The 23,988-nt window shown below is 39.2% G+C and overlaps 4 protein-coding genes, 1 long non-coding RNA gene and 1 pseudogene across 5 annotated transcripts; all 6 read left to right on the forward strand.

Annotated features, from left to right (window-relative positions):
* Window positions 1–677: 677 nt before the first annotated feature.
* Window positions 678–4,393, forward strand: LOC137746422 (uncharacterized). The gene is made up of 8 exons (XM_068486442.1): window positions 678–883; window positions 1,137–1,362; window positions 1,468–1,560; window positions 1,729–1,873; window positions 2,001–2,111; window positions 2,188–2,270; window positions 2,365–2,422; window positions 3,791–4,393. The coding sequence occupies exons 1-8, from the start codon at window positions 837–839 to the stop codon at window positions 3,868–3,870; spliced, it is 843 nt and encodes a 280-aa protein (XP_068342543.1). The 5' UTR covers window positions 678–836; the 3' UTR covers window positions 3,871–4,393.
* Window positions 4,394–4,729: 336 nt separating this feature from the next.
* LOC137746433 (uncharacterized) lies at window positions 4,730–6,783 on the forward strand. Its single transcript, XR_011069846.1, has 4 exons — window positions 4,730–4,931; window positions 5,034–5,103; window positions 5,824–5,885; window positions 6,576–6,783. It is a non-coding gene; the product is annotated as an uncharacterized lncRNA (long non-coding RNA).
* A 1,093-nt stretch (window positions 6,784–7,876) lies between these two features.
* On the forward strand, window positions 7,877–9,166 carry LOC137748069 (transcription termination factor MTERF4, chloroplastic-like; annotated as a pseudogene).
* Window positions 9,167–10,016: 850 nt separating this feature from the next.
* Window positions 10,017–14,371, forward strand: LOC137748070 (uncharacterized). The gene is made up of 9 exons (XM_068488165.1): window positions 10,017–10,409; window positions 10,452–10,894; window positions 11,258–11,429; window positions 11,574–11,705; window positions 12,151–12,315; window positions 12,684–13,109; window positions 13,192–13,494; window positions 13,585–13,668; window positions 13,763–14,371. Exons 1-9 carry the CDS (start codon window positions 10,017–10,019, stop codon window positions 14,369–14,371), a joined length of 2,727 nt encoding a protein of 908 aa, XP_068344266.1.
* A 1,880-nt stretch (window positions 14,372–16,251) lies between these two features.
* LOC137748071 (cation/H(+) antiporter 3-like) lies at window positions 16,252–19,044 on the forward strand. Its single transcript, XM_068488166.1, has 3 exons — window positions 16,252–16,473; window positions 16,771–17,781; window positions 17,911–19,044. Exons 1-3 carry the CDS (start codon window positions 16,252–16,254, stop codon window positions 19,042–19,044), a joined length of 2,367 nt encoding a protein of 788 aa, XP_068344267.1.
* Window positions 19,045–21,646: 2,602 nt separating this feature from the next.
* Window positions 21,647–22,366, forward strand: LOC137746566 (dirigent protein 22-like). The gene has a single exon (XM_068486584.1). The coding sequence runs from the start codon at window positions 21,647–21,649 to the stop codon at window positions 22,199–22,201; it is 555 nt and encodes a 184-aa protein (XP_068342685.1). The 3' UTR covers window positions 22,202–22,366.
* Window positions 22,367–23,988: the final 1,622 nt, after the last annotated feature.

Genomic DNA, 23,988 nt, shown 5'->3' on the forward strand with positions numbered 1-23,988 from the left:
CTTGTAGGATTCTTAAACCCCACAGAGGAGAAAACACATATCAAGTAATCAACCCTTTCTGTCTCACTCTTTATAAACATACTCATACAATAAATTTATTTAAGGACGTTATAATACACACCATTTTTTTTATCTCCCATACAAACTCTATTTTGTTCTTTTTTTTTAATTTATTCAATCAAAAAGTTGAAAATTCAAAAGAATGTGAGCAATGTAAAAATAGTTGTGTGAACAGCAATATCCTTTAACTATTCTATTTATAATTTTTTTGGTCAGGAGGCACCGTACAATTATGTGTTGGAAAAAATGAAAAGAGAAAACAAATAAAAGATAAATAAAATATAGAAAGAAGAAGAAGAAAAAAATGAATGAGGATTCTCTCTGGATCTTCTTTGTGAGGAATTTAGAGATTTTTCAATCATATTCGTTTATCTTGTGGTCAGTTTTTGTTAGATACTATTTATATTTAATTTTAAATAAAATAATGTACAATGATTCAGATCGCACGATATACAATAAACGAATACGATTGAAGATTTTATGAGGATCCTCATTCGAAAAAAATTAGGAAGAGAATTCGGAAACCCTAGCCCCAGTTGGCCTCCTCCTCTCGTTTCGATTTTTTTTATTTTTTATTTAACCACAGTCCTCACTCCTCAGACAATTATAACTCGATTCTTCTCTCGAGTCTCGGACTCCCTCAACGGACGAAACCTTCACCTTGGTTCAAAAGCAAAAGGCCTCTACTTTCCAAGCCCCCAATTTGTTCCGGTATACAAACTCTCAGAAGCCCCAATTTGTGGACCAAACTGAAGACTGAACAAGTTTTGCATGCCATGAAGACCCACAAAGCTTCGTATTCGAACAAGTCCTCTAATGGAAGGTACTAAGCTTTTTACTCTCACGTTTGGTTTAACTTTTGGGACTCGGACTAGCAATTATTTATTATTTCTTAGTGTTGATGTAAAATGGGCAATTCCTAACGAAACGCATGCTTCTGTAATGTCTTAGAGGTTTAACTTGTGTGCCATATTTTGTTTTAATTTCTTGGTAATGCACACATTGGTGAAAGGAAATGGATTGCCTTCCATTCTTTTGGTAATTACATTAGCATGAATTCTTCAATGGTATTCCAGGAGGATCGAAAAGAGGGGAACGAAGAGAAAGGCCTTAGAGCGATGCTCAAGGCTTAATTCTTCCAAGGACATCTTGGAAGTCAAAGGAATTATTGAACAGGATATTAATGAAGATTCTATGCTCCAACTTCCCGGCATTCCTCTAGCTCCTTCCAGCCAGAATATGAACCCTGGAGTTACTTTTGTTCTCGAAAAGGCCTCCTTGGTGCCTGCTTATGTCGGCAAGGTAACCCTTCATTAATAATTCTACCTGCATCCTTTATGTTTCTGCTTCTGTGCTACTTTGTTCGTTACTGTTCTTTTACCTTGTATTTATATTTCCTTTTTTCAGAAGTACCAGATTTTAAATCCAGAAATACACGGGGACTTCCTTCGGAAAAAGAATATGGATCCTTATAAATACAGACCTGACATTGTTCACGAGGTGAGGTGCCTGGCGACTCTTTTTAAGATTGAGAATGATTGATTGGACTCATTGCATTTCCTTCAAATATCATCAGAAATTGCATATCATTGCTCTCCAGTGGCAAAACTCACTTTACTTTTGTCTCAGAAGTTCTTTTTATTTTTGCAAATTCTTTTGTATGTTCAGGCCCTCCTTCAAATTATGGATACCCGACTTTGCATGGCCGGCAGACTGCAGCCGGTGTATGTTAAAACTGACCAAGGGGTTCTCATCAAAGTCGAACCACATGCTCGTATACCAGAATCATTGGACAAGTTTTGTGCTATGATGTGTTAGTCATTCTTTGATAACAGACTCAAACATTATTTATTCCTAGCCATTTTTCATCCATGTCGTTGTTTTCTTTTCAAAATTCATCTTTTAACTTCCCAAAACCTGTCCTAATCTATGGTTTGCAGCACAATTATTGCAAAAGCTCCGCATTAAAGCCAAGGGTCGACGTGATACACTCTTGCGTGTGGTTCAGAACCCTTTATCTCAGCATTTACCTTCCAACTCCGTCAAAATAGGTAAGCCTCCGATAATATGCACGGTTCTGTTTCCATTAAAACGCTTTCCTTAACACCAAACGCGCTGTCACTTCAGGCCTTTCCGTCAGTTCGCAAAAGGAAGTTCTGTTACGAGAGTATGTAAATGCTGTCAGCAATAATGCCAACCTTGTTTTTGTGGTATGAGCATTATACTTTCCTATCATCTGTTCGCATTACACATGTGCTATCTGGTGGTTTTGTTCGTTAGTTCATTAACTAACCTGATGTTCAGGTTGGTGCCATGGCTCATGGGAAAATTGATAGCGAGTATGTAGATGATTTCATATCAGGTAACTTTTTTTTTTTATTTACTTTTACTATTCCCAAAAAAATGTTATTGTTCTAAGCTACCCGGCATGTTTTCATGAAAGTGATGATACTACTAAAATGAATATCGCGGACTGATTCATGGATGCTAACGTTAAGAAATACTAATCTCGCGAACAAGTATTTATCCAACCCAGTGGAGCGAACTTGATGGTTCCAAAGCTAATTGGGTCCTCTGGCTGGTTAAGGATTTTTGTTGTTTTATATGTCATGTGGTCCTAATAGGATTGAGATTTATTAAGTAGTCTAGGTCATCGAATCATGCTCTGTATTATCAAGTTAAACTTTAGCTAAAACAGAAAAAGTTACTTGAGAAGTTCTCGATATTACTTCCGCATATTTCCACACCTACCATGCTCTCTAGTTTAGGGAGTCATAATTATTTTTAGCCACTAAGTAAAAAGTATTTCATTGAAATAATAGTTAAAACCAATTTTAGGAGTTAGATAGGAAGCATCATTGGAGTTGATTTTTTGCAAGGTTTTCTAAATTTTTAGCTCATTTAGGGAGTCCATTGGGAATGCTCAGGGAGTAATTGGGTAAGTCTGGTCGGATTGGAATATCTTGATAAACAAGGATTAGGGTTTCTAGGATGCTGTACTCTAGTACGAATAGACTATTATTAGGCTCTTCTATTCAGTTTGCTTTTGCCAGTTATATAATTTCTTCTTTCAGAGTTTTCCTTGGATTTCTTGCTCTAGAACTCAGATGTCTTTGTTCCAGCTTCGGTTTTATTGCTGTTTTATCTGTATCGTTCTCTTGTTCATCGTTTGGAATTCGGTTATACTGTGATTTGGCCCTATTCTACTCGCTGGACAACAGATTATCACTACTGCCCATCAGCTTTCCAAGCAGCGAAGCTAATCAATAAGCCTGAAAATGTACAGGTGTAAACAAACTCGAGGTGGTACAAGGGGTATGGGCTATTTGGGTACAGAAGATCTGAAGGCAAACTTACACTAGATTAAAAAAGGTCTTAATAGGCATTAACTAAAAAAATTAAAAACCAATGCCAAAAATTTTAACTGAGATTTTTGGGAACGACCTAAAACAAAGCCAAATACATATTTCAGTCTCGTGTTATAACTTGAATGGATTAGCCACATGGGTGGTTATGGACCCGATGGCTCTCCCTTGGTAATATTCTTTGCTTTGAGTGAGAAGTTGCGGTACGAGATTCCATTCTTTGAAGTTTTTTTTATTAATATTATTGTTCTGCAAGACTGTAAATAGTAGTCTTGGAGTCTGGTGGTTCCTCCTCATGGACTAAGAAATAATTTTGATTTGGTTTCTGATATTATCTGTTAATAAATGTGTATGTGATGTTGCAGTTTCTGGATATCCACTGAGCGCTGGGGTGTGCCTGAGAAGTATATGTATAGCATTGGAGAGAAAGTGGAATATTTTGTGAAACAACTGTCATTAGTATGGTATGGATTAGAAACTCTTGTGAGCGTGCTATCTTGGTTGCGGAGGATGGATAGAATTATGGAGCTTTTTTGCGGAGTTTTTGTTTAATTTATGGTCTGTATCACGGACTCTCTGCAAGTTGACAAGTTTAATGGCAGTAGATTCTTGTTAACGGAATAAGAGCGCGGTACTTAAGTATTGGAGAAGATAAGTCAAGTGCTAGTTGGAAACCTTCCTTCACTCTTTGAGCATTTGAAGTTGCGTTGTATGTGCCTTGTATCATGTTGGCATAAGTTATCATGTTGTGACACATTCCATCTTTCGAACCATCATCTCCAGCGACTGTAGCCACCTCCAATTACCCAATACGACCTCATGTTTCTTCGACGTGAGTGGTACTTTGATTGACGGTGGACCACCTTTGTGGGTGGCTGTTGCTCATCGTCGGTTTGTAGATCTGGATTTTCGTTTGCTCTGGTTCTTCAATTATCAGTAGACCTCCTTGATTAAAGTTACTTTTTGCAATCTCTGATAATGAGCTAGTCATTATCGGTGGACCATAGCTCATCGTCGATGGACCAAATGATGCCTAAGTAGAGAAGGTTTGGTCTAAATCATATTGTAATAACCCGTCCCGGGATTTACGTAGGAAAATAGGTATTTTTGTATTTTCACCAAGTTTGGGGGATACCTTTCTTTTTAAAATTGTTTTTGAACCTTATTTGGTGAGCCCAAGGGGCCCACCCCCTGTTTTTGTTCCCCGTTCCCTTTCCCTTTCCCTTTCTTTTCTTCTTTTTCTGAAAAGTCTTCTCTTCTCTCTTCTCTCTTTCTTCCCGTGCTCTCTCTCCTTTCTCCTCCTCTCGGTGCTTCTTCCTCCGACAAGAACACACACACACACACACCCATGCCCACACCTATAACTCTTTTCTAACCCCGTGGTTGTGCTTTGGACGTCAAACCACGAAGAAAATCACCTCGGAGACATTTCCTAATTTTCCGGCGAGCACCGCACCTTTCGAGGCAATTTCCGGCCAAACCACGGCGAGTTGGCCGACGTGCGAGGTATCAGTCTCTTCGTCTCGCTGAGTACTACAACTTTCCTTTTTGTTTCACCTAAATTTTATTGAGTATTGAAGAAGTTATACTCATTTGAATCTTACCCAGTTTCCGGCGGATACCCGTGGCTTCCAGGCTGTTTTCCGGCCAACTCCGACCACGATGACGGGAACCAAGGGTATATTTCGATTCCTTACCTTCGGGGCTTCAATTTGGTATATTGAATGACATGTTTTGGTTGAGTTTTGAGCTCCGACGGAGCTTGGGAATTCTCCGGCCGAATTCCGGCGTCCTTCTCCGGGCACCCAGGCCTTCGGGCCATCTCCCACACCCACGGGCCTTAGGCCTGAATTGGTTTTTGGCCCAAAACCCTAACCCTTTCTGTTTTTGTTTTTAGTTTTGTTTCTTTTAAAAACCCAAAAGGCCTTAGGGCCTTGGTTGCAGCCCAAACCCCCTTAGGGCCTGTTAGCCCAAAACCCATCACCCTTTATGTTATGAGCCTTTGGGCCGTGAGGTTTAAGCCCGAACCCAATCCACCTAAAACCTAAACCCATTTCTGTTTTTGCCCTAACCCAAACCCTTTAGGCCCAAACCCGGATCCAACCCAAGTCCAAACCCTTTAACCCAATCCGGATCCAAGCCCAAACCCATTGACCCGTGACCCTGACCCGTGACCCGTGACCGTGACCCGTTGACCGTTGACTGGGTCAACGGTCAGCGTTGACTTTGACTTTGACCGGTCAACGGTCAACGTTGACTTTGACCGTTGACTTTTTGGGTTTTCGTGCGGGACCCCTCCTAGGCTAATTTCGACGTTCTGAACCCGTTTCCGATGTCCGTTTTCCCAAATTCAATCGTTTGAGTAGAGTTTGACTAAATGTACCTTTTATGTGCTTAGGGGCGTTTAATTGTGGCGTTTCCGTCTTCGCTAGTGGCGTGGCTTTTCGACGGCGAAGTACTGTGAGTGGACCCCTTCTAAAAATGCATGTTTTAATGGTAGAATTGCATACACAGAAAAGCATGACTTTACGATTATGTTTTATGAACGTTTTACGAGATAACATGCTTACTGAGGCTAGTTTGAATTATTACTATTTTTCCTATAACCCATGTTCTTATAGCATATCTGATGGATGACGATATGATATTTAGAACATGTTTAGAACACCTCTTTATAGTATAGATGATGGATGACTTTATACTATGAAGTTGATTTTCAATATATGTATGTTCACTGGTTTTGTACTTACCTAGTGGTCCTTTCCGCTACGGGACGTAGGGATAGATCCGGTCCGTCCCGGGCGACGGTTTGGTGTTGGCATAGGGCCTGAAGTGTGTTTTTCCTCTGACTGTCTGCTCAGAGACGGGGAGCCGGCAAGGGGCCTGAAGTGCATTTTCCTCTGACTGTGTGCTCAGAGACGGGGAGCCGGCATGGGGCCTGAAGTGTTATATTGGACATTCACTAGTGATTATTATTGTTTATGAGAATGATGATTTGAGACATTGCACGACATGCTAGGTTTCGGAAAACCTATGTTTATCATTATATATATGTGTTTTCATAAAACTTGGGGGTTAGTACGTTGATAACTGTTTTATTATATATATATCAACTTGGTCCACTCATGTTTGTTTTGCGCCCCCCTTCAGGACTTAGAATCGAGGCATACAATCCCGACGTCCAGGCACTTCCGCATCGGCATCTTCGAGTCCTCTCGGTGTAGGACCCACTCCTTGGTTTCATTCAATTTTATATTATTTTCTTTTAGTGTTCTAGATTAGTGGTGTGCTCTGAACACGGTCCTTATTTGCATATTCATTATTCTTTTATATTTATAAGCCTTATTTATCCCTTGTTTTCAGCATTTGCACTCAATAAATGGCTTTCGTCACCTTCGGGTGTCGGCCAGCACGTGCCTATCCTGGTATTTGGGGAATATCGGGGTCGGGGCGTGTCACATATAATGAGCTAGTCATAAATTACTATTGAATTCATCAGAAATTATTTTTAATTTTGGTTGTGTAAAAGAAAAGTGAATTTTAAAAAGCAAAGAAAATTTTGTTTTTTGTTTTTTTTTTTTTTTAAGTCCAGTATTGTATTAAACACTTCAGTATTGTTTAACTAGTTTAGTCTCAGACAATCCACGACTCCATTGTAACACATGGACCACCTTTATCTTGTAAATGTAACACATGGACCGCCTCTATATTGTAAATGTCATAAATACCTGAGAAATTTTTAATTGTGACGGGAACACAAGCGGTACGCCATATGTTTTAAAGAAGTGGTGGGAAATTTCATTTTTTAAGTTATTAACTTTTTAGTGCATATATTCCACCATTTGTATAGTGACACGTGGTGTACCACTCCGTATACCGATCATACTGAAAAATCTCCCATGCTTGAGGCGTTGATGTTGAATCCCTACGAGGATATCGAAGGTTTTAAGGTACTAGTAGTCGTAGTTAGTAGTACCGCTTCCGATGTGTTTTGTTGTAGCAAAGACCTTATCTTTGGCGTGAATGTGTATGTGGGGTGTGACACTACTACAATATTAGCTTTAGGTGGCGGATGATGTGGCGGTTTTGTATATTTTCTGTCGGTTTTATCCGACAGAAAATGCTATTATTTATTCTTTATTAATTTATTCTCTGTCGGTTATATCCGACACAATTTCTGTTGGTTTTAGAGTATTTTCTGTCGGAAAATTCATTTCCTGACGCTGACAATTTTGTCGCTTATTATATCCGCCACTGCATTCATTTTCTATCGTATTTTGCTTAAAATCTGTCAGTAATATACGTTTTTTGTCGGTTTTTAAACCGCCAGTTATAGATAATTTTGTAGTAGTGTGAGATCATGAGCTGAGATTTAAAAAACTTACATTTTCTCTTCAAATTTCTTCTCATTGGAGCAACCAGAAAAAGTTTAATTTATGTCCCTCCTTGAAATGGTTAGCTCACTGCTCAGAGCAAGAAATTCCATCCCCAAAATCCCCAAAATCTTCCCCCCAAATTCTCACTCCAAACTCACCCCCAATCCAATCCCACCAAAACCCATGTCCCCAACCGCCTCATGCCTAAAACCCTTTAAGGGTTTTGCAGAATTCTTCTTTTTTAACAAGTCCTCCAAGTTTCCTGAATACGAAATGCCCTCGATCACTTGGGGTGTTGTCCAAGGCCGGAAAGAGAAGCTTGTCTCTAGGGACAATCTCTGACTATTTGAAGAGTTTAGGCATAGTTCCTGATGAATTGGAGAACTTAGAGCTGCCCTCTGCTGTTGATGTCATGAGGGAGAGAGTTGAGTTTCTTAGCTCAGATTGTTCATCGACGACATTAACGAGTACCCGTTGATGCTCGGATGTAGTGTTAGGAAAAATATGATACCTATGTTGGCTTACTTGGAGAAAATTGGGATTCCGAGGCCGAAACTTGGTGAGTTTGTTAAAAGTTAATCGCAAGTATTGAATGCTGGTGTGGTGGTTGAGCTTGTGCCGGTCGTTAAGTTCCTTCGTGGGCTTGATGTCGAAAAGCAGGACATTGGTTATGTGTTGCAGAAGTATCCTGAGCTTCTTGGATACAAGCTTGAGGGGACAATGAGTACTTCGGTTGCGTATCTTGTTAGTATTGGTGTTAGTCCTAGGGATATAGGACCGATGGTCAAGCAGTATCCTTTCATTTTGGGAATAAGAGTTGGAACTGTCATTAAGCCATTTGTTGATTATTTGGTATCGTTAGGTTTGCCGAAAAAGATATTGGCTAGGATGTTGGAGAAGCGGACGTATTTACTCGGTTATGACCTAGAGGAGACTGTTAAACCAAATGTTGATTGTTTAGTTAGTGTCGGGATCAGGAGAGAAGCGCTTGCTTCGGTTGTTGCTCAGTACCCCCAAATTCTTAGGCTGCCCTTGAAAGCTAAAATGTCTTCACAGCAGTACTTGTTTAGTTTGAAGCTTAAGATGGATCCTGAAGGGTTTGCACGAGTGATTGAGAAGATGCCGCAGATAGTCAGCCTTCATCAACATTTTCCGGAATACCTTACTTACAGCTTGGAGTTAAGGATTAAACCTAGGTATCAGAGGCTGTAAGGCAGAGGCATCAGGTGTTGTTTGAAATGGTTCCTCAACTGTAGTGACGCCGCTTCTCTGTGTTTTTTACAATTGTTACAAAACATCTCAGGCTTGTTGTATAGATATACTTCTCTTTTTGGAGGTCTGCTCGTCCTTACAGACTTACAGTAGTTATAATGTCAAAGCACGGGCTTTTGCCCGTTTCTTACCTGCTGTCCTTTACTGTGAAGGTCTGCTCTTCTTTGTAAATCTCTTTTTGGAGGCACGCCTTTGCCCACCAGAAAACTGGGTGGATTTGTTTGTCACACGCGGGCCAAGCTGACAGGGGTCAGCAGGCATGGACTGGCACATCTGTTGGGGTAGGCTGCTGCAGGTACGCCCAGTGGCTCTGTGGGTTGGGTCCAGGAACACCCCAACGAGGCTGGGTGGGAATCTCGCCGGAGAAAACCAGTGCCGCCTCGTTATGGCGACCGTGTTCTGCTCAATGTCCAAAATCCAAAAAACCTTGGGATTTCCAACTCAACTAGATTTTAACATGAATCAACCAAAAGTCTGTAAGCATATAAAGAATGGTTAGGATCATGCCAAGTGTTATAAGATTGTATTCTTTAGTTAGTTAGTTAGAGTTGTTATTTCCAGTATATACATACACCAATGTAATAGCTTGGATAATAAGAAAACAATATATCTGAAATCTCTTTCTCTCTCTTCAACCTTCTTTCGTCTTCAATCTCTCTCTAGTTCTTGAAACCCTAGCTATAGTTCTTGATCTTTCTACGTTAACATGGTATCATTCGCTCTTGCTGCTCACGCTGCTTCCTCCGATCTTCTGGCTGCTTCCGCTCATCTTCTCTCTCTGTGAATCTTGCTGTCTTCTTGGCAGACTTCTGGTATTTTCTTTTTCTGTAATTCCGAGGGTTTCTGGATTTCTTCATCTTCTCCTTTCTGTGTTTCTCCGATTGTGCACGCAAGGTGTTTGTGCTATTTCCTCTATCTTGTTGTTCATCTTTCTTCTGCAAACATGGTGACTGCGTCGCAGTTACAAATTCTACAATCTCCGATTACTAGTCTGATTTCTACAATCTCTACGTCTGTGAATGTTAAGCTTGACGAGTCTAATTACTTGAATTGGCATTTTCAAATGCAATTGTTGCTTGAGGGTCACGGTATCATGGGGTTTGTTGATGGATCGCATGTCTGTCCACCTCGATATGTGACTTGTGCTGATACGTCTGAAAGCTCTGCAACTTCTTCTCCTCCATCTGAGGATGAAGCTTACATTGTTTGGAAAATGCATGATCGTGCTCTAATGCAGCTGATCACTACTACTTTATCACCGGTTGCAATTTCTTGTGAGATTGGTAGCACTAGTGCTTGTGTTTTGTGGAATCGGTTGAAAGAACAGTTTTCAGCGGTTTCACGGACTAGTATTTTTTAGCTTAAGTCTAATCTTCAGACTATTCGAAAGGGTTCTGACTCGGTGTCTCAATACATGCAACGTATCAAGGAGGCTCGGGATTATTTGTCTGCTGCTGGAGTCACCTTTGATGATGAGGATATTGTTATCCTCGCTCTTAATAGGCTACCATCCGAGTACAATATTTTTCGAAGTGTGATAAGGGGACGTGAGCATGTCATCTTTCTCCAAGAATTTCGTGTGCAACTGCTTGCTGAGGAACTGATTGTGGATGGTACTGTGAACTCTCAATTCATGACAGCCATGATTGCTGATCATTCTAGCCTTAAACCTTCTACAGGCTTGTCTCCGTCTGCAAGCCCTAATCTTGGGTTTTCTTCACATAATCTTGGTTCTCATGGTGGTTATTCTGGTCCTCCAGGCGGGTATAGATCAGCTAATAACAACAGGAAGGGTAAAGGGAAGTTTAATCACAGCTATCGGTATCCTAATCCTAATTTGCACCCACAGTTTTTCAATAATGTTTCTAATTCGACTCATGGTTCCTCTGGAGTGCTTGGTCCTCATCCACCATCGTTTTTTGGTCAGCCTATCTCTCCACAAGTTCCTTGTCAGTTGTGCAATACCTTTGGTCTCACTGCTCCATTTTGTACTTCAAAACAAATAGATCGACAGGGCTGTCATATTTGTGGTAAAGCTAATCATTCCACTTGGTATTGTTTTTTCAATGACAAAGGGCCTAACTATGGTGGTCCTCATCATTCTCAATCACATGCTCGTGCATATGTTCCTTCTGCACCAGCATTCCTTACTCCATCTCATATGTAAGCCCTGCACACCTCTAGCTCCCAAGCATCTCCAGGTTCCCAACCACCAGTCTGGATCACTGACTCGGGTGCTACAAATCATATGACGGCTGATCTTAGTAACCTGACTTTGGCATCTCCTTATCCTACCAATGAAACAGTGCAAACAGCTAATGGTGAAGGTTTGCAAATTACTCATATTGGTAGTTCTGTTATTCGAACTCATGTGCAACCTCTTAAACTTAATTCAGTTCTCTATGTTCCTAGACTTTCCAACAACTTGTTATCCGTTCACAAGATCTGTCTCGATAACAATTGTTGGTTAATCTTTGATGCTTATTCTTTCTGGATACAGGCCAAAGTCACAGGGAGGATCTTATACAAAGGGCAATGCAGTAATGGACTTTACCCTCTTTCTTCCCTAGCCCCTCATCTCTCCCTCCGTCCTCACAGCACTTCTCAAGCTTCTGCATTTCTTGGCCAGCCTGTTGGTTCTAATCTCTGGCATAGTAGGTTAGGACATCCTTCTAATACCATTGTCGATCTTATGTTACATAAGTCCTCCATTTCGTGTACTAAGGATGATATCCATTTGCTATGTCATGGCTGTTTAAAGGGAAAATTGATGAAACTCCCGTTTCAGTTTAGTACTCATACATCTGTAATTCCTTTTGAGGTTGTGCATAGTGACCTTTGGGGTCCTTCTCCATGTCCTTCTAGTGATGGTTATCGATATTATGTGACTCTCATTGATGAGTGTACTCGATACTGTTGGTTGTTTCCTCTTGTTAATAAATCTGATTTCTTTGACATCTTTGTTGCCTTTCATTCATTTGTGCAAACTCAATTTTCTGTGTGTATCAAAACTTTATAATCTGATGGTGGTGGAGAGTATACCAGTGGTAAACTTAGACGTTTTCTTAATAGCACAGGCATTTTACATCATATATCTTGTCCCCATACCCCAGAACAAAATGGATTGGCTGAAAGGAAACATAGACACATTGTCGAAACCATTATCACCTTATTACAGTCTGCAAACTTACCCTCTACTTTCTGGTCTTTTGCCTGTCAAGCAGCTGTATATCTTATCAATCGTATGCCTACCCCAACCTTGAAAAACTGTTCACCTTTTGAACGATTATTTGGAGTCCCTCCCCTCTTAACACATCTTCGAGTGTTTGGGTGTTCGTGTTTTCCATTGTTGCGACCTTATAATCACACTAAGTTACAACCTAAAACTACTGAGTGTGTATTTCTTGGTTATGCATCAAAGTACAAAGGCTTCATTTGCCTTGATGTATTAAAGGATAGAGTATACATATCGCGACATGTTGTTTTTGATGAGTCCCGATTTCCTTATCCTTTCTTGGCCATGACTTCTGCACCAAAGGGTGTCCAATCCCATGTGTCTCCACCCTCCCCTCCATCTTATGTTCCTACTTTGGATAATTTACTCGTTCAGCATCTGGTTCCAACCTCACCATCCCCACCTCAGTCTTCCTCGACATCAACTGATGTTCTTATTTCCTCGCCATCCCTCTCACAGTCTACTGGATCTCTATCATCTCTTCCTGGTCCTATTCCACTGCCCTCATCTGATCATGATTCACCTCAGTCCATTACTGTCCCTACAAGCTCCTCCCTTACACTCCATGTGGATCCTGATTTTAGAACTGAGCATCTTCAAGTGGTCTTACCTATTGCCCCACTTAACTTGCATCCTATGCAAACTCGGAGTAAAAATGGTATAATCCAAAAGAAGGTGTTTCTCAGCACGGTTCCTGATTCTAGTCTCCTTGATCTCACTCAAGTGGAACCTGCCACTCATAAATCTGCTTTAAAAGTTCCAGTTTGGTTGAGTGCTATGAGAGAAGAGCTTGCTGCATTGGCGTCTCAACAGACTTGGAGCTTAGTTCCTCTACCCCCCCCATAAGAACCTAGTTGGGTGTAAATGGGCGTTCAAACTTAAGAAGAATTCCGATGGCTCAATTGCTCGACATAAGGCTCGCCTGGTTGCTAAGGGGTTTAGTCAAGAGCCTGGTTTGGATTATGGGGAGACCTTTAGTCCAGTGGTTAAGCCTACCACTGTGCGCTTAGTTCTTGCCTTGGCAGCTCATTTCAATTGGTTTCTTCGACAGTTGGATGTCAAGAATGCATTTCTTCATGGGGTCTTGAATGAAGAAGTCTATATGGCTCAACCCCCAGGTTTTGAGGATCCTTCTCGACCTGATTTTGTGTGTAAACTGCATAAGTCCCTGTATGGTTTGAAACAGGTTCCTCGCGCCTGGAATGAACGTTTCACAAGTTTTCTTCCCTATCTCGGATTTCAGTCTACATATTCTGACTCTTCCCTATTTGTCAAGACTGTTGGCCGTGATGTTGTTATTCTTTTACTATATGTCGATGACATCATTGTCTCTGGGAGTTCCTCTATTGTTATTAACCAGGTTATTCAATCCTTGACCACTGAGTTTGATATCAAAGACTTGGGCGAGCTTCATTATTTTTTAGGGATTCTCAAGGGTACGTCAATTTATGCAGTCTTCCATGGTGTCTCCGTTCACAGCTGTTAAACGTATCTTGAGGTATCTCAAGGGTATGTTATCTGTTGGTATTTCTTATACTCGGGGTGAGTTATCATTGAAGGCGTTCAGTGATGCAGATTGGGCAGGAGACCCAAATGATCAACGTTCCACTACTGGCATAGTTGTGTTTCTAGGCAGCAATCCCATCTCGTGGTCTTCTAAGAAACAAACTACAGTCTCTCGCTCCTCTACCGAGGCTGAGTATCGAGCTATGTCGACCACATCTGCTGAACTTGACTGGATTCAGCAATTGCTGAAGTTTATGCACATTAGCCCTACTCCTGCTCCTGTCCTATTCTGTGATAATCTCTCTACTATTGCCTTATCGTTCAACCCTGTTCAACATCAATGGACAAAGCATATCGAGATTGACGTGCACTTTGTGCGAGAACAGGTTGCTCAGAAACAGCTTCTTGTTCAGTTTGTGTCATCCCGCGAACAGTTTGCTGACATTCTCACCAAGGGTCTCAGTACTCCTCTATTTCGATCTCATTGCTTCAACCTCATGCTTGGTCTTCCTCACCATGAGTTTGCGGGGGAATGTAAGAATATAAAGAATGGTTAGGATCATGCCAAGTGTTATAAGATTGTATTCTTTAGTTAGTTAGTTAGAGTTGTTATTTCCAGTATATACATACACCAATGTAATAGCTTGGATAATAAGAAAACAATATATCTGAAATCTCTTTCTCTCTCTTCAACCTTCTCTCGTCTTCAATCTCTCTCTAGTTCTTGAAACCCTAGCTATAGTTCTTGATCTTTCTACGTTAACAAAGTCTTCCGGGATGATTGCAGTTTTTCGGAGACGATGGTTTCTCACCAAAACTTGGTGAACCACGATGGCTGGCCTCGACTGTAGGCGAGACCCGTGGTGGTCTGTCGGAGGGACAAGGACGACTCCAAAACGGCGTCGTTTTCTTTTTCTTCTAGTTTTTGCGTTTGGAGCAGTGTGGCTCGCGGCTCACAGCTCAGCTTGCATAGACTGCAAGTATGGCGCAGGCGTGGCTCGGTGGTGCGGCTCGAAGCCGCTGCTCGCATGGGGTTTATTCAAACCTTAATTTTTGTTTCTTTTGATTCTTCACCATAATCAATTCACGTAATACATACCTAGCATTTGCCTACACACGTTGTATGTAAAAATACTTTTTTTTTCTGAAAAAATGGGAAGGGGAGAGTGAGAGAGAGAAAACGTGGGTGAAAGTGGGAGATTTTTGTTTTTTGTTTTTTTAATATTAAATATATCTTAACATCACTTAAGTGAGAGTTCAATAAAAAACAGTAAAATTTAGATTTGTGAAATTACATTATTGCCCATCATTTTTTATGTGATAGAAGACTAAATAGTTTTTACACCCTTTTTTGATTGACAAAGAGGGTTCTATTGATCGGTAGTTTAGATAATATATTTTGAAAAATAATGCGATCACAATTTATGCAGAATCTATAATTTGGAATGCGAAAAATTTGAGTTCATGGATCATGGTGAAGGTTCATGCAATCAAGACTGAAAAAATATCGACAATTATAAGACTATATTTTAGAAGAACCTAAATTGCATAATTATAATTGGCAATGGTTATAGTAGAAAATCCCCTTCAGATTCCTTAGCGCACCAAATGAGCGTGTTGATAACATGTTGTGGCCAATTTTCTAGGAGAGATTTTCTAAATGAGAGAGAGGGTACGGAGAGACAAAGTGCTGAATGATTAAGCATAGAGAAATTGTAGAATGTTAGAATGTTTACACATTGTGATTTTCCCTATGCCAATGTCTTTATTAATAGTAAATCATGAGGAAATAGTAATTTGTTCTCTAAGTAAATATAAAGGATAATAGGCAAGAATCTCTAGAATAATCGGAAAACCTAAACTCAATCTACCCATAATTTACACAATCACAAATGTGCTAATAATGTTACAACAAGTTATACTTAATTCCCTTTTTTTTTTTTTTTTTTTTGTTCCGACCTCTCGTTCTTTCGTAATTTATTAGGAATTCATTGTTTAAAAAAATTGTGAATCTAGATATGGCATTGATATTCCAAGGTCCAACGCAGCATCATTGAGTTGTAATTAACTTGTTATTCATATTACAATATCTTAAGTTCAATCACACTTCTAAAATCATAATATAGAACAATAGTTTTACGTTGCAACGACCTGAGAATCATCCAATGGTTAATGTGGTTACATGAGTGTCAGTAATCAACGCGGTAAGTAGTAATTAAATTAGGTGGTCAAAAGAGCGCGTGCAGGACTTAATCTCACTGTCATCTCAAATGCAGTTAAAACTGTGAAAAAACCTTTATCTCGATCCCACCTTACATTCCTGCATTGTCCTCGTACAGCATTTGGTTTCCTTCCCTTGAAGGAAAAAAAAAAAAATCAAGTAGCGCATTTAGATATATAGATATCTATTTCTGCAAAAACTTAATTATTCTAGGAGATGTCCAAAAATATTTCAAGTTTGGAGGAAGATGATGCCATTGTGCTGCAGAATATCAATGGAACGTTCTTCAATGTTTGCTTCAACTTACCACCAAACATGAACTTTCATGTCGTCTGGGAGGACGATCTCTCAAAAACTTCCGCGCCAGCACGAGCACGTACTGATCAATTAGTGCCTCTTTTGGAGTTTCAGATGGTTGTGATTTTCATCATCACTCAAGCCACTCATCACCTTCTGTTCAAACATTATAGGCTCCCCAGGTTCATCTCACAAATTGTGGTATGTGCTTTCTCTACTATACTTTTAATCTCTTAATTATTATTTTTTAAAATAATGATCGCATGGTGATGAAATATGAAATGATTATTTTATTTTATTTTTTTTAATTTTTAAATTTTATGGATGTAAAGTAATTCATCACAAAGTAGTTACATGCAATTTCATTAGAAATCAGAAAGCTTTTTCGTTGTTTTATTTTTGGTTTTCTAAATGACAATTTGATGGAATAAATTCTAGACTGGCATGCTGCTTGGACCTTCAATCAAAAACAAGTTGGGAACATTCAAAGAGTCCTTGTTTCCACTCATCAGTCAAGATGTAATTGGCACGGCATCTGTGTTTGGTTACTGTCTGTTTATGTTTCTAATAGGTGTGAAAATGGATGTGGGATTGATAAAGAGAACAGGAAACAAAGCTTTAGCGATTGGTGTGTTGTCACTCGTAGTGCCCTTATCATTCGGCTTTTCAATTGCAGCGGCTTGTGTATATTTTACCCGCAGAGAACAAGACCTGGAGAAGGTTTTTTTTGTAGCAGGCACACATTCTTTGACTTCATTTGCTGTCGTTTCTAGCCTTCTTGAGGACCTCAAACTCCTAAATTCAGAACTAGGTCGGTTGGGATTGTCTACTGCCCTAATCGGCGACATGCTCAATGTGATTATAACAAGTACTGCTACTTTTTTCAGAGTTTTCATGGGAACTGGCCAACCAAAATACAAAATCTTCACTGATATTGCATCACTAATTGGCTTTCTTCTCACGGTTGTGTTCATTATTCGTCCTGCCTTCTTTTGGATTGTGAGACATACACCTGCAGGCAAACCTGTTAAGGATGTGTACCTTTACACCATCTTTGTACTGCTAATGCTTTCTGCCTTTCTTTCTCATGCGTTTGACCAAACCGCACTTTTCGGTGCATTTATTTTGGGATTAGCTGTTCCAGCCGGACCACCATTAGGCTCAGCTCTAGTGAAAATGCTGGATTGTGTCGCCAGCGGAGTTTTGGTGCCACTCTTTGTAACTATATGTTCAATGAAGGCTGATTTTTCATTCGTAACATATGATGGTAAATTGTTAATGCTGGACATAATCCTTCTGGTAGTAACTTTTGTGTCCAAAGTAATGGCGTGTTTTGTGCCAGCTTTGATTTGCAAGATGCCCTTCAATGATGCTCTTGCAATTGGTTTCATTATGAGTGCCAAGGGCATCGTTGAGTTGGCCTCCTATTCCTTATTCCATGACTTCAAGGTATTCACTTAAGCACTCCAATCATTTAACTTTTATATCGTTCTATCTAAACCCTAACCCTCGATATGCAATAAAAAATGCATTTAACTGATTTTTTTGCTTGGTTTTTTCCGGCCTCGTATATTGCAGACCATTGATGACCAAACATTTGCCGTGCTGATCGTTAGTGTTCTGACTGTAGCAATACTTGTGCCAAGCATGGTGAATTACTTGTATGATCCTTCAAGGAAATACGCAGGCTACCAGAAAAGGAACATCATGGATTTGAAACCGAATTCTGAGCTCCGAATACTTGCATGCATTTACTCACACTCTGATGTCGCTCCTATCATCAACCTTCTTGATGTTTCATGCCCAACAGGAGGGAGTCCAATTTTTGTGAATGCCCTTCACCTTATTGAGCTAGTTGGTAGATCCGCCCCTCTCTTTATTGACCACCATATTCATGAAAAGGTTACATGTGACATTGCCTATAGTGAAAATGTCATCATCCCCTTCGACCAGTATCAACTGAACAATCAAGGTGCTGTGTTCGTGAACATATTTACAGCCATCTCTCCACCCAACACAATGCATGAGGATATATGCACACTTGGGCTTGACAAACTTACATCCATTATACTACTCCCATTTCATCGAAAATTCTCCTTCGATGGAAGCATAGAGTCTGAGGACAATAATACAAGGGCACTAAATTGTAGTGTCCTTGATAGGGCTCCGTGTTCAATAGGAATTATTGTTCACCGTGGCTATTTGAGACGTCCTTCAGTGTTGTTTCGCATTGCCATGATCTTCTTAGGGGGTAGGGACGATAGGGAGGCCTTGACATTTGCAAAACGGGTCAGCAAAGATCCCAGGAGCTTCAGCCTAACAGTAGTACGATTAGATGCCGAGGATGATCACACAATGCCTGATTGGGATACGATTCTTGATAATGAGCTGTTGAAGGATTTTAAGCATAATGTTGGAAACGAGAATATTACATACATAGAAAAGACATCAAATGATTCAGTTCGAACAACAGGAATACTTCGGTCTATGATGAATGAGTATGAGCTTATCATAGTTGGGAGAAGGAATGGCTTACAATCCCCTCAGACATTAGGTCTCTCAGAATGGACTGAATTCCCGGAATTGGGGATCATTGGGGACCTGCTTGTTTCGTCAGATTTCAACAGCAAAGCTTCAATTTTTGTGGTACAACAGCAAAAGAAATTGAAGGGAAGGATAAATATAAGCAATGGCAATACTTTCAAGCTATGATATAGGAAAAGTTTCGGCTTTCTTGTTCCTTTTCATGTTTTTGGATTCTTTACATTGATTTGTAGCATATGTTTGTTTTAACAAATGTTTCTTGTCTATTTCGAATCATCAGACATTTTGACAAATCTCCAGTAATATTACATTGTATTTCCTTGTGATGTAACGCCCTAATGATCCTTCAGTTAGTGACGGATTACTGGTGCAAACTACTTACACATGCACCGGAAATTTTACACAAATGGAGTCTAGACTCGTCCACTTTTGTGCATTTACCACCACATCGGATCGGTTAGTTTCCGTCCTCAATTCCATCAAATATCAGAACAGAACTTGCATGAGGACCGCTTTTCAAGGGCATTGTCAATAGATCACAGTCTTAGGTTATCATACTCTATTCATATCCTACATGCCTAAACATGTGTTGGAGACCATTTTTTCAAGAAGTAAAATACTCGACAATTTCTATCCAGTTCCTATAAAAGCAGTAAGAAGATCCTTGGTAGTTAGGGCTTTACTCTTCAGCACACTGCATCAAACTTTCATGAACCCCCTTCCCTTCGTGTAGTAAAAAGACTTTTTTTTAGATTTCCACTCCTTAACCATTTGTCTAGTCTTATCAATTATCATACTTTGTGACAGGTTTTTTGTTTTTGATACAAGTACTATTCTACATTATATGAATCTCAACGGCGAATAGGTACTTGAATTTGAGTGCAAAGTGGGCTCAAATCTGTCAGTCTGTGACACACTATGAAGCACGAATACAATTTGGTCACGTATTATGTATGCAATACTTCATCGGATATGATACTCGTAGGATATTCTCGGATACTCGTCGAATACATATCATGATCAACAAATATGAATTTGACTTGATGAACACGCGTATCCATATTTGGAAAACAAGTATCTGATTTTTAGGATAGAAGTATGTATGTTGATGTTGGAGAGAGAAAAAAGTAAGTGAAGGTGTGAGATATAGTACTTGATGATCACATTCTTTTGGGAATAGGATCCTCTCCGGATCATCTTTGTGGGATCCGGGGATCAAACAATCATGTTCGTTCATTATATATCGTGTGGTTAGTTTTCGTTAGATACTATTTATATTTAATTTTAGTTTTCGTTAGATACTATTTATATTTAATTTTAATTTTAAATTTAAAATAATTTCTAACCGTACGATATACAATGAACAGACACAATTGATTGATCCCTTGAATCCCCACAAAGAGGATCCGGAGAGGATCCTTGTCCATTCTTTTGTATCAAAATCCTAGTGGGTGTCCAAAAAGGCTGTACAGTTAATTAATATTTTAATTAAAAAAAAAACTAATTAAAAGGGTTTGAAAACTTTGAATTTTAATAATAAGGACAAAATAAAGGGTAAAATGAATAGTAGTAGGATTGACTTTTTAGTGTAAAAATATGGTTTTTCGTTAAAGTGAACAGTACCGTGGGCTTTTCGTTAAAACTCCCTTAAAAAAATCTAATAAATCCTTTACAATAATACAAATTTGGTAACCCGTGGAGTATATGTGTGGTTGTAGGGCTTCGCACGATATACCATGAAAAGTTGTGATTTCGCTATAAAACCAATTAACAATATGGAGAAAACCCAAACTTATGTAAGGTCCATTCTCTCATCAAACTTTACATACGATTATAAGAGTCATTTTACTTTAAAATAAACTTAAAGGTTGTCCAAGAGGAATGAGGATCCTCTTCGAATGCTCTTTGTGAGGATCCAGAGGAACCTTTAATCGTATCCGTTGATTGTAAATCGTGCGACCAGTTTTTGTCAGGTATTATTTGTGTTCAATTTTAAATAATAAATTTAAAATGATTTTTTAGCACATGATGTACGATGAATATACACGATTAAAAAAATTCTGAGAATCCTCATTCTTCCGAGAGAGCACTTCGATGTAAACAAAATTTCAACTGAATAATAAACCAACCCTAAATGTCCATCTCAGTACTTAATGTAAAATCAGGCCCAAATAGAAAGCCAATTGTTGTTATCATTGTTTTCGTTGTCATCATCATATAAGTGCATTAACTTAAGTCTCACATAACCTTATAACAGAACACCAAACTCATGCCTGTCGATTCCTAGAACAAAACTTTAAAGTTTCATGTAATGTTTGACATTTGGTTACCCATCACTGGATTTCAATCTTTCTTTGCTTCAAAGGGATTCAAACTTTCCATGATGTGGTAAAGCAATTAAAAGCCAAACACTCTTATAGGCTTGTAGACCCAACAAAAAGCAGTGGTTGCTTGAAAGTACACCAACCAGACCAACCATCCTTTAATTAAGCAAGATGGGAATTTTTATGGTATTTCAAAGTATCAGTTACTCAGGGATTTTAACCGTTATCATTAGTTAAAAACTCAAAAACTAACATCTAACAGTTAAAAAGTCTGAAATATAAGATACTCTGGATCATCATAGAATTTCGGTAAACAGGACACACTTGATTAATGTGTTACCAACTTCTAAAACTTGCCCTCTTCCTCCTCTATTATAGTGACCACAAATCTTACCAGAAGTCTATATTTCACACACACACACACACTACACACTAGAGAGACTAGTATGGCTTCGTTTCTCTACTACTCTATCTTCATCCTCTATGCAACCTCTCTCTATTCCATTGATGGAGTTCTAATTAAGCAATTCGTTAGATCCGGCGGGAAAACAGAAAACTTAACCCACCTCCACTTTTTCTTCCACGACATCCTTGGTGGCAAAAACCCTACCTCTGTTAGAATTATTGAGCCGCCAAATGGTATTGCTGGCGGCTTTGGAAGCACTATGATGATTGATAATGCACTGACTGAAGAGCAAGACCGCGCCTCCAAGCTCATCGGAAGAGCACAAGGATTTTACTCAGTGGCTTCACAACAAGCAGATGAATTTGCATTCCTTATGGTCATGAATTGTGTTTTTGTGGAAGGCAAGTATAAGGGGAGTAGCATTAGCATTCTCGGGAGGAATCCGGTCATGAACAATGTGAGAGAGATGCCGGTTGTTGGAGGCACGGGACAGTTGAGGTTTGCTCGAGGTTATGCCTTGGCCCATACGGTTTGGTTTGATGCTGCTACAGGAGATGCCATTGTTGAGTACAATGTTTATGTGTCAGACTCCTGAATTTTGTATTAGGCTAGCCATTGTTGAGAAAAATATCTTTTTACTTTTTTATATTTTGTTTTTCCTTAATCCCTTATAGAGACATCTATTGTACTTAATTAGGGAATGGCTACGTTAATCTTATAACTAGAAATAATTGGATTTGAAATAATACTATTCTCATATGATGGATTTTAAAATGAGGTGGAATTTGGCGAAATTTTGTAGTGAATGTGATTTTATTTCTGCTTAAAAGATTGATGGCCTTAAAAATAAGTGTAGGGACTGTTTAATAACAATTTCGTTTTCAATTTTTACATTTTATGAAAACTTGAAACTAAAAAATCATTTTGTCATTACATCAGTTTTCAAGTTTTGAAAACTAAAAACCAAAAAGTCAGTTAACTTCTTTAGTTTTCAAATTTTAGAGAACTGAAACGGTCCCATAATAAATACAATTTCGTTTGGTGTCAAAGTTTTAGGTCCCGCACGCTTAGTATTTTAGGCCAACCATTTTCTTTTTCTTTATGAAAGAACTTTTTGTTAATTAAATCTAGCTCGGCTCACTGAAACAAAGTCGCCCATAAAGCACTTTTGGTGAGGATATTATCCATTCATCGCAAAAACAAAGCCGATTGTGATCACTAAACTTGTCCCTTACTATAGCAAGAATATAAAATATTTTGCCAGAAAATGTGTTTTCTCGGTGTCGATGGACTCTTAGCGAGGAAATCTCTCTTTCCTAGTTTTAGGCTTGTAGCGAGTAAAAGTTAAAGAGGTAACCATAACAGGATTCAGACTCCCAGTCTCCAATATTCCCCACATCTCAAATCCCACACAAAGCTGCACCCAGTTTTCCCCTTAGCTTTCGAAACCTATTTTCTCGTTTTCCCCAATTCCACTCTGCCACTATTCGCAACCACCATTCGCCCTCCAACCACACTCTTCCCACTCAATTCCACTCTCTCTCAGCTCTCTTTCTCTCTTTCATGTCAACATCACTGCAGAGAGTGTTCTGTTGGTCATTGCCCTTAACGCTCGCACCTAATGGGGGCATTTGTAGAGCTAAGCTGTTTTACGGACTAGGGAACATCTACCCCTTAACTTGTTTTATGGCGAGGAAAGAATAATTGCCTCGCAATGCCCTTTCCTCATTGAACATGCCATTTTTGCAAGGAAATTTCTTTTTCCTCGTGGAAACTATAAAAAAATTTCAACTGTTGTTAATCCTACAGCGAGAAAACAGCTTTTGGCGAAAAAAATGACGAACTTTAGCAATGAATTATTTTGTCCCAAAAAAGGTGCAACTACAATGAATTAAATTTGACACCTCCCGATCCTGATATCTCTAAATACTAGGATAGACATGTGCTGGCCGACACCCGAGGATGACGAATCCATTTGAAACATGCATGCAAATTAAAATATGCAATTAGAAAGATATATACAAATGCAGAATCATGTTCAGAGCATACAACTAATTAAGAATAATACGAAAGAATTATAATAAAAGGTATGAACAAGGGAATGAGTCATACATTGAGAAGACCTGAAGATCCCTATGCGAAAATGTCCTCACGCCGGGATTGTGTACCTCGATTTTAACTCCTGAGGGGGCGCAAAACAGAAAAGGTGAGTGGACTAAAGTTTATAATAATAGTGCTATAATAAGAAAACCATTTTCTTTATAAACATACTAACCCCCTGTTTTGAAAACACATATATAGTACCACATAGTAGTTTTCCGAAAACTTTACATGCCATGAAAATATTCGTAAAACATGTATAATGTAAAGCCATGCTCTAAA

This window comes from Pyrus communis, chromosome 10 (assembly GCF_963583255.1).
Source record: "Pyrus communis chromosome 10, drPyrComm1.1, whole genome shotgun sequence".
Taxonomy (NCBI): Eukaryota; Viridiplantae; Streptophyta; class Magnoliopsida; order Rosales; family Rosaceae; genus Pyrus; species Pyrus communis.

Excerpts from the sequence above, each read along its gene's own strand:
- LOC137746566 (XM_068486584.1), top strand. The coding sequence starts at position 21,647 with ATGGCTTCGTTTCTCTACTACTCTATCTTCATCCTCTATGCAACCTCT.
- LOC137748070 (XM_068488165.1), top strand. The coding sequence starts at position 10,017 with ATGGTGACTGCGTCGCAGTTACAAATTCTACAATCTCCGATTACTAGT. Across the intron at positions 10,410-10,451 it reads TGAAAGAACAGTTTTCAGCG|ACTATTCGAAAGGGTTCTGA; the intron begins GTTTCACGGACT and ends TCTAATCTTCAG. Across the intron at positions 11,706-12,150 it reads CTGCATTTCTTGGCCAGCCT|GCATTTTACATCATATATCT; the intron begins GTTGGTTCTAAT and ends TTAATAGCACAG.
- LOC137746422 (XM_068486442.1), top strand. The coding sequence starts at position 837 with ATGAAGACCCACAAAGCTTCGTATTCGAACAAGTCCTCTAATGGAAG. Across the intron at positions 1,363-1,467 it reads TGCCTGCTTATGTCGGCAAG|AAGTACCAGATTTTAAATCC; the intron begins GTAACCCTTCAT and ends TCCTTTTTTCAG. Across the intron at positions 2,112-2,187 it reads TTCCAACTCCGTCAAAATAG|GCCTTTCCGTCAGTTCGCAA; the intron begins GTAAGCCTCCGA and ends CTGTCACTTCAG.
- LOC137748071 (XM_068488166.1), top strand. The coding sequence starts at position 16,252 with ATGTCCAAAAATATTTCAAGTTTGGAGGAAGATGATGCCATTGTGCTG. Across the intron at positions 16,474-16,770 it reads TGATTTTCATCATCACTCAA|ACTGGCATGCTGCTTGGACC; the intron begins GCCACTCATCAC and ends AATAAATTCTAG. Across the intron at positions 17,782-17,910 it reads CCTTATTCCATGACTTCAAG|ACCATTGATGACCAAACATT; the intron begins GTATTCACTTAA and ends CGTATATTGCAG.